The 10132-nt window shown below is 31.6% G+C and overlaps 1 protein-coding gene across 2 annotated transcripts; it reads right to left on the bottom strand.

Moving 5' to 3' along the window:
- Positions 1 to 2847: 2847 nt before the first annotated feature.
- On the bottom strand, positions 2848 to 7389 carry LOC145015706 (phosphoglucan phosphatase DSP4, amyloplastic-like). Of its 2 annotated transcripts, XM_078974178.1 has the most exons (14): positions 7260 to 7389; positions 7105 to 7177; positions 6942 to 7004; positions 6722 to 6824; positions 6496 to 6572; positions 6339 to 6415; positions 6112 to 6192; positions 5411 to 5543; positions 5276 to 5335; positions 5112 to 5168; positions 4220 to 4315; positions 3662 to 3721; positions 3295 to 3402; positions 2848 to 3177 (listed from the first exon to the last, which is right to left on the bottom strand). In XM_078974178.1, the coding sequence occupies exons 1-14, from the start codon at positions 7283 to 7285 to the stop codon at positions 3046 to 3048; spliced, it is 1146 nt and encodes a 381-aa protein (XP_078830304.1). In that variant the 5' UTR covers positions 7286 to 7389; the 3' UTR covers positions 2848 to 3045. The 2 variants fall into 2 exon arrangements, with proteins under 2 accessions (XP_078830304.1, XP_078830305.1); XM_078974179.1 differs by lacking the exons at positions 6942 to 7004; positions 7105 to 7177; positions 7260 to 7389 and having other exon boundaries at positions 6699 to 6824.
- Positions 7390 to 10132: the final 2743 nt, after the last annotated feature.

Raw genomic sequence — 10132 nt, forward strand, 5'->3', positions numbered from 1 at the left:
TTTAAATGTTATTTATACTTAATTGTTACTCACTTTTTGAGTTACAGAATCGGTTAGTTGAAGAGCTGCTAGAACAAACTCAATGTGAAAGTGAGTTAACGCCAACTCAAGAAAGAGCTACGTTCGAGAAAGTATTAGGAGAGCGACGTGGCCACATTAGAGGCATTGGCCGCAAACCTTCTGGTCTCCCGACGATTCCACAGCCTTCGCAACTATCACAACCACCATCACAACCATCACAGGTAAAATAACAATCTACTTTAGCATCGTAAAATGCATGTTGATTTGGTAGTTTTGGTTTTGTGGTGGTTATTTGCTAAAAAGTTTGGTAATTTGGTTTTTGTCCCAAGTGAAAAATATAGCAATGTACTTTGGTTTTCTATCTTACTTTAAAAATAACAATGTATTTTAATAGTTTTTGTTTATGTTTGATGATCTAACTTATAAGTTTATATATATTGTTATTGATTATGTAGTTGAAAAATCTTCGTGCAATGCTCGCCGACCCGGCATGTAGGGATGAACTTTATTTGTTTTTTCAATCCCAAAATAATCAAGGAAACGATGGGAACGACGATGAGGGTATGTAAGAATGAGTTTTATTTGCATATGTTGTTTCGTTTTGCTACTTGGTAGATTGTACTTTTGTTGTTTTGCTACTCGAATATTATGACTTTTGATATTTAATTGTATTTTGGATGTTTGTTTGTAATTTGCATTGACACTATTATGTTTGATATTTAATAGGATGTTTGTTTTGTAATTAGCGTCGACACTATTGGTTTTGATATTTAATCGAATATTGTTATTACCGGTAACACTTTTACTTGCGATATTATCACCGGCAACGAAAATCATTATTTAAAAAAAAATTGAAAAAAAATTACCGGCGACACTTTTGTTGGCGACGCTTTTACCGACGACACCGGTCATTACCGGCGATAACATTATTAGCCGCGACAATAGTCATTAGCGGCGACATACTAATAGCGGCGACTATTATCATTAGCGGCGACAAACTGATCAATAGCGACGAGGCAGTAGCGGCGATTCCGGTGACGTGTCGCCGCTATTAGTATTACCGGTGACTTTTGGGGCTTTTACCGGCGACTTTTGTCGCCGGTAATGGTTTTTTTCCTTGTAGTGAATAATCCTGGAAACAATTCTAATAAAAAAATAACATGTTTACTATTCCTTTTCTTGGGAACTTTAGTGTATATATATATATATATATATATATATATATATATATATATATATATATATATATATATATATATATATATATATATATATATATATATATATATATATATATATATATATATAAAAGGTTGGGCGAGTTGGATTGGTGCATTACTTATAGCTATAGTTATTTTATTTGGGCTCAATGTGATCACATCAAAGGGTTTGGCTAATATGGTGGCAGCTTAAGGCGGCAAAGCTAGGCATGGCTGAAAATTTGAGTGTAGTAAAAAAAAAAACTAAAAAAAAATGAACTGGGCCAATCACGAATTAAAACAGAAGAAAAGGAGTCGTCGATGTCGATTTTCACGCAAAACGTAATCATGAATCAACCCTAGAACAATAAACAAAAACAAGATGATCATTAAACAAATAGTGAAATAACATTTTATTCTTCTCGGTATTGTTTATTAAGATCGATGTATTTGTTAAGTGTTGAAGAACAAGCCCCAACACAACCATCAAATGCTCGAAATAGGTAATGGAATTTAACACGACTAGACATGTTTAATCCTTTGTTTAGGTGAATTTAGTTTGTATGGATACAATCTTTTTATAATAGAATTTAACTTATTTTTCGAACGTTTTTATATTGTTGTGTTTAACAACCTAAAAAGTATCTTATAAACTAACTTTTTGAAAAGTACTTAGGATGTGTTTGGAAAAAGTAGTTATTGGCTGGAAGCGGGTAGCTATTAGCGTGTATCAAGTAACAGGTAACGGGAAGCTGTAACTTTTATTTGTTATATGAGTCTTTAACAAAAGTAGCTGGAAACTTTTGAAATATGTAAAATTACATAAAAACACAACTGATTAAAAATAAATATTTTAAAGGTAATTATGAAATTTGATTTCAAAAGCTTAGTAGCGTTTTGTTAAACGCTACATGAAGTAACTTTTAGATTTGAAGTGTTTTGTTTAAACTAAAAACTAAACGCTCGTACTACCAAACAAAGTTATCAGTTAGCTTTTTAGCTAACAACTAGTTTTTCAACAAGTACGCCAAACATAGATTTAATGTTGTTTCTCTCACCACTCAAACGCTTTGATCGATTCTCCTTTAGATTGGTTAACACCGCGTGATGGCATGTGCCTTTGCTCGGTGCTTTAGCGATTGCATGAAGTTTGTGAGGAAGGCTTCCTTCAGATGATTGAATTAAATTATGTATACTATTTGGAGCAAAAAAAATTTAGCTAGGTTCATGCGTTATCAAGGTTTGTAGAGAAACAAGTACACCAGAAACATGGATCTAATTGCCATTCATAAGTGGCGATGTGACCTTCTGGACTGTAGTTTTGTAATACGTCTTGAGAGTAGATAGCCTTGTTGTGGCTAGGATCCTTCGTTGAGCTCTTTCACAAATGGTGATTTTAGTAAACTTATCCAAATATACAATACATGCATTTCACTCCTATAACGATGTATAATTTTATAACATGAGTGAATTTTCAAAATACAATGTGTTAGTTATATACCAAAAAATACGATGTTTTTATTAAAAAAAGAAAGATGCTATAACACACAAATAAGTAAAATTACTTTCCATTTTCTTGCCTTTTAACCTTTTTGCAAAGTTATACTCGAACATATATTTAAGCCGATACAATAACAACCACTATACCATTTACTGAATATTATATGACATTTCTATATTGTTAGTCACAACAGTTTATTAGAGTACCTAGTATTCCTAAATGACCAAATTGGCCTTTAACCAAGTGCAACTACAACTTGTACATTAAGCATCATATTAGTACCCTAGTCAATTCTATATGACATTGATATCTATGACTTCAGTATTACACGTCATCTGGACACGTGTCCAGGAACTGCCTTATGATCTCTCGCTCATTTGTTGATAGATCAAAATCATCACACGCCAATCTCCCCCACAATTCACTGCTTACGCTCTTTGGGTCATTATCACTTACCTACATCATTTAGGGTTTCAGTGTTTTTTTCTATTAAATAAATATCATTCATTAATGATATTTAATTTTTTTTGGGAAGATAATGGCATAATTAATGAAATGGAAGCAAAATCACACCTGGATATAGTTGTTGACGTGGCCATCCTTGTTGGCAGGAGTAACAAGTTCATGTTCATTAGTTAGCCATTCACCATCCACAATATACTTGTACTCATAACGCCCTTCCTGTATTTTACATAAATGGTCCCTCAGGTTTGTAAAATATTATTCAACTAAAAAACATATCTAACCAGGGGTAATTTAGTAATTTTACACATGAAGCAAACTGGAACCACATGGAACAAACATGCAAGAAATTGAAACAGGGACCATTCATGTCAAAAAATACTTGGGGACTAAACTTGTGACTTTTTGTAAGCCATAGGGACCATTTTGAAATTTATGTAATTTAGTCTATAGATTATATAACAAAGGAGATAATTACTGGTAGATCTTTATGGAGAATCCACGAGCCTTCCTTCTCGTCATATTCCAGTGGAATTTTCTGCAACAAAGAAACAAAGCTAGTAATCATTAGAGTAAATTACACGAATGGTCCCTATAGTTTGGGGTAAATTGCATGTTTGGTCCCTAACTTTTTTTTAACTCAAAAAGTCTACAGTTTGTTTTTGTTGAATGTTTTGTCCCCGTCTTACCTAAAAATATTATATTTCCCTTGATTTTTTAATTTATTTAAATAAAGCAAGGTAATATGAGGTGAAAGTGAAATTGAGGGTGTGTTTATTTAAATAAATTAAAAAATGAAGGGCAAAATAGTCTTTTTAGGTAAAAGAAGGACCAAGCGCGCAATAAAAACAAACAGTAGGGATCTTCTGAAGTAAAAAAATAAATTAAAAATCAAACCTGCAAATTACCCCAAACTATAAGGACCATTCGTATAATTTACTCTAATCATTATGATTGACCTCATTCTATAAAAAATTAAATTAAATATATAACTTTACTGTATTATATTTACAAAAGTATATTCTGAAAATCTAACCTGACCCCACCCAATATCAAGTCCAGATATTTCCACTATAGAAGATTTATCGCCTTTCCATGTCAACGTGACAGGTTTCTTTTTTAGGCCAGTAAGCTGTAAAAAAAAAAAAAAGATCAATCCATGTAGGGCTGTGCAAAAAACCGCACAAACCGCCCGCATCGCACCAAACCGCACCGTATAATGCGGTTTAGAATTTCGCGGTGCGGTTTGCGGTTCATCATTTTATCAAACCGCACTATGCGGTGTGGTTTGCAGTTTGTATTTATAAAATTGCGGTTCAAACCGCACCGCACCGCATGTTATATATATACTTTTTTTTCTTTTTTTTTTGTTATAACTTCAAATCACGATTTAAAAATGATGTATATAAATATATTTCTTACAATAACCAAATATCTATAACGTAACATTAAATCACTATTAGATCAAGATCTCATGGTTTACAAGAATATATAAATTATAATGGCAATATAAAGCAATAACAATGATACTTACAAAACTATAGTAACATGAGTCACAATTTATTAAAAACGATTTAACTCGAAAATTGTATTTGTTTTTATAAAATGAAAATAATCATTTTTTTAACCCGGTCAGGTTTTTAGTTTTTTGATAGATTTAATGTTAAACAACTCATCAAACCCCACAAACCGCATAAACCGCCCGCATCAAACCGCACCGCATCATGCGGTTTGAACATCTGTGGTGCGGTTTGCGGTTTCTAAAATATTCAAACCGCATATGCGGTGCGGTTTGCGGTTTTGACTCGAAACCGCACTAAACCGCACCGCGCACACCCCTAAATCCATGAGCAAACAATTTACCATTAACTAACAATAATATTTCACATAATTTTTGGGTTTATAAATTATGACCAATAATGACTCACAATGTCAGCTGTCGCACTTTTTATAGCATCCACTTTGGGAAAACACGACCGCTTACTCTGCATAGAAATAAAATCAGGAGTTACTGTTACTATTACTGTTACTGTTAATACTGATACCGATAAGTTAATTATATGATTTTAATGTTGATGATAAATAAATTTACCAGTAGAAAAGTCACAGCATCATTTAGCTTATAACCTTGAACCCAAAACATGTATGCCAGCTGTAATCCATAATAACCATAATTACTGATACTGATACTGATAGTGATACTGATAAGTTAAGACTTTAGGTATACCGCGGTTGCAGGAGCTCTTCCAAGGCCAGCGGTGCAATGTATATAAGTTATTCCTCCATTTCTATTGATGGCTTTGTGTAATTTGCTCACAACATATGGAAGCCTCAACCGCATATCAAATGCATCAAAGTCTCTGATTCATTAACTAAGTAGTTAAATACGTTGTGTTTTTATGTATTTTATACTAATATCAAAACCGTATATAAAATGATTTTTTTAGAAGGTTAATGATAGTTTAATGGTTTACTCGGTATAGGAAATACTTTAGTGCTTAAATAAAAAATAAAAAAAAAAATTGATAAAAGTAGATTGTTGTTTTCACTATTAAAGGTGCATTTGGTTGTGAAAAGTTGTCTAGTTTTTCAAGAAAAATTTCAAATGAAAATGGAAATTTTGAAAATGCATTTGGTTGATTCGGTTTTCAAAAAAGTTCCAAGAAAATGAAAACCTTTTGTTTGTTTTCCAAATTGTATGTACATTAGAAAACTGATTTTTACAGTTTTCAAAAATTTTCTAAATTTCTTAAATGAAAAATGAATACGAAAACTCAACTCTGTTTTCTAAAAAACTTTTTGTAGAAAAATAAAAACAATTTTTCACAACCGAACGCACCCTAACTTTTGACCAAAATATGAACTTTAAATGAAAAGGTTAAAAAGAAGTCTATAGAAATAAGCACAATTGGACAAATCATACTCAACCTTATTTCTGCACGCAAGTGTTGAATGTCATTAAAAGTGGATGCATATTCACGAATAGCACCAATATCCACGCTAAAATATCTAAAACAAAACAAGTAAAGGGAAAAAAAAAATGTCCCTCTCTAAAGGGTAATCCTTGAGAAGAAAAAGAAACAATCATGTGTCTATGTAACCTTTATAACTTGATGTAAATAGATAGTTTTGTATTTTAAATATCTTTCGGATACTCAAGATCTGAATCTTGTTGCAAACAATAAATGGTTTTCACTCCAATACTTCGAAGCTTGTCAACATCTTCACGAGTCTACGATATTAATTAATAAAATAAGTCAGAACTCATTTTATAATGGATGATTTATCATATTTTGGATAAAGGAAAATCACCTGAAGACATGACCCAACGATTAAATCTGGAGTAATGAAGTCGTAGTTCATTCCTAGCTCATGTCTATATGTCAAGACTGAAATCAATTTATAAGCAACAAATTGTTTATTAAAACTCTTTTTGATGATAACTTAAAATATAAATAAGGTTCTCCATTAAATCTTTCATAAGATTAATTATTAATAAAGTACACATTACTAACATTATAATTATGAAGGAACTAACCAGCACCCATGGCTTCAGTCATGTTATTACTATAAACATCAGATTTCTCTTCACTCTCTTTAGCACCTTCCATGTCGATAGATGTACTTGAGCTAGGTGTTACCTAAAGAATCAGATGCAAATTAATTGTTTATATCAAAGTATAATTAGTGACACTAAAGTCTTGACACAATAAAAATCGATGAAGAATTTCATCTTCAGAAACTAAAATGAAGTTTACCTTAACTAAACAGCTTCTATGGAGACCAGTAGCATTCATCAAACGCTTTTCATATTGATTTGTCTAAACGTATAAAATTACAATCACGCTAAATTAATCGATAGTGATAAACATACGTTAACACATATAATCTTAAGTGGAAATGGAAATGGAGTTTAATTACCATCGTATTGACAAAACATGGATGAATTGCAGATTGAATTCCGAAGCTTTGTAACGACATAACTGAAATCAATCTGAAAAAAACTCAAAATGTAAACAGATTTGTAGTAATTATTCGACGAATTAGCACTGATTATTAGTGAAATTGAAACAAACCTTGGGAGATTTTGAAGGCAATTCATGTTGGAGGTGTGTAAAGTGGAAGAAAGAGAACAAATCTGAGAAGTGGAGTTGTGGAGAGTGAGAGAGAGAGGAGAGGGGGAAGTTAGATTTTTTATGGGGATTGTTTATATACATCGGTTTGGTTACAAAAAAGGGTTTGCCTTTACCAAGATTCTCTAAAATGCCATTCTCTGTTTACCTTTATCGGAGCATGCCACGTGTCACTGGGGTTATTTCCAAGAGGTGGTCACGTGCTACCATGTTTAATCGCTCAACGGTGATCGTACTCCGTCTCATGAAACAATAAAAAAAGTTGGATTTGATTTACTTGAAAGCAATCTCAGTTAACTTTATTTATATAACAAGAATTTTATTACATATACAAGGGATGAACCTTTTGATAGGTGGAGCACACTAAAATTTTCTTGATAGAAATAGTAACATGCGAACAAAATTTAAAGTTCCAATTAATTTAGATAAGAGAGACCGGTGTATATATTACTTTTTTTTTTTAAGTTCACCTCTTTTTTATACTTGTTTTTCGAATTGTTTTCAATGAAGTTTTGGATCTTAACATTAATAAGTGTTTTTTGTACATATAAATCAATGCGCTTTATTTATAAAATCATCACCGATTTATTATGCAAGTCTCCGAAGTTTTATCATGAATAAAAAAAACATCTTTCAATTATTGTAGTTTCGACCGCGACAGATAAAACAAGAGTGAACTTTAATATATTGGAAACCAAAGGAAATGAATGATGTTTTCTTGTTTCCACCATCAATAAAATTTTGCATCATATATAAAAGAGTCCTAATAGACCTCAAATTGATCATCAAGTTTCACTCTTTCCATGAAGATATGATTGTTAATCTTGCGATTATGTTTTTGAATTCGAGTTCAAGAATTATGTTAAAATCTTGCTATGAATCGATTATTTGTACATGTTTGAATTATGTTTTTGATGTTAAAATCTATTCTTGATCTTAAAATCGATTCTTGCTATTTTAAAATCAATTGTGTGTGGATTCAAGGTGTAACTATACTTGTAGATTAGTGTTTAATTTTTGGTTTTTGAATCTTGTTATATTAAAATCGATTCTTGATGTCTGAATCTTGTAGAAAAGTGTTGAATGATGATCAATTGTCATTTGTTACTTGTTTGTGTTTGAGTCGTATGTACAAAAACAACTTTTTCTTTTACAATTTCGAGTTTTTTTATAGATTTTTTTTTCTCTAATTTCTTCATATAATCTTGGAATGAATAGATTGTTTTCCTAGATTGTAGTCATTTGGATTGACTATTTTTTAGGCTAAAAATAGCTTAATTGGTTAAGATTGACCGAGTTATTTAGCCCTAAAAAGGGTTATAAGGGATATTGGTTAGTATTTCCGTTTTTTGTAAAAAAATTCTTCAACTTTAAACCATTATAAAATCTTTATATGAGGTCAAATGAAGTGATTTTTTTTTAAGATTGTAGTCATTTGCCTTATCCACATTTTAGCATAAAATATAGCTTATTTGGTTAAGTTCGGTCTGTGTTATGCAACCATAAATATGGGCTTTTAGAATTGTTGTATAATATTTTAATGGTTTTTAGAAAATTTGTCCAACTTTGAACAATTATAAAATCGTCATACGAACTCAAAATGAGTCGATTGTTTTTCCAAATTGTAGTCCTTAGAAATATTTCTCTAGCTAATTCCCAGTTCTACCAAATAATGGTGTAAATTCTTTTTTTTTTCAGCTTAATTCTCTTTCTCTGCATTTCCATTCTCGACTGTAACTTCATTTCTCTCTACCAAACATAGTACCAAAACGTCTATTCTTAGTACTAACTTTTGTTGTTGGAAAATCATGATCGTTTGGTTAAGAAAGCCATTTAATCCGATATGCACTTCTTATTTCATCCATTTTATTTGGATGATAATATGTCGAGTATGAAGGAAGATCATTAATATCAAAATTAATTCTTACAGTAGAGTGTGAAACTTGTAGTTGAGACTTTTTCTTCCACCGATTTCATCACTGTTATCCATATTTGATTTTTTTTATAAATCCAATAAAACTATAAAATCACAATTAAAGAATTAAAAATTTCACAATTTCACCAACAACTTGACCAAGTAGATTAAAATAAAGCAAGCAAATTGAACAAGTTTAGTAAAAAACAAAAGCAATACTTGTTTTAAGAGAGAGAGAGAGAGAGGCGGAGCAGGGGTAATATAATTTTTTACTGCATAATATATAATATGTTTTTTTGGGGGTTCGATGTAACGCCTGCAGATTCGGGCTAATCAATTTAAAGACAATAAACGTTAAAAATGACTTTTTGATAGAAGATTATTTAGAATAAATAATCTTAACTAAAGTATAGTATATGTCACAAAGATTATGTACATACAAAGAACGCTGAAATCCGACTTATAACTAAGGTTGTTGAGTATATAACCATAAACGCTTACTTTGGATAATTACATTACCCCAAGCTTGGCTTATTCAAGCCCAAGGCCCAATCCGTAGGCCCAAAGTCAACTGTGAGTCAAAGCCCATCATATGGCCTAATTTTCCAAATTGGGCCCAAGCCTATACATGGTCTTATTCTAAGGCCCAACATCATATAATCATTAAGGCCCAACTATGGTCCAACTATGGCCCAATTTTCCAAATTGGGCCCAACCCCTTACATGGGACTTACCCTAGGCCCATTAAATTATTTTAGTCCATATAATTATTCTTGGATGGCCAATTAATAATCCAATCATCAAGGCCCAATAGAAAGGTCCAACAATAAACCCAAGTGAAGTTAGGGTTTCACATAAATTGCCGATTAGGGTCAAGTTTCCTACTTAACCCATTAAGGAA

Source organism: Lactuca saligna, chromosome 9, assembly GCF_052625555.1.
Source record: "Lactuca saligna cultivar CGN05327 chromosome 9, ASM5262555v1, whole genome shotgun sequence".
Lineage (NCBI taxonomy): Eukaryota > Viridiplantae > Streptophyta > Magnoliopsida > Asterales > Asteraceae > Lactuca > Lactuca saligna.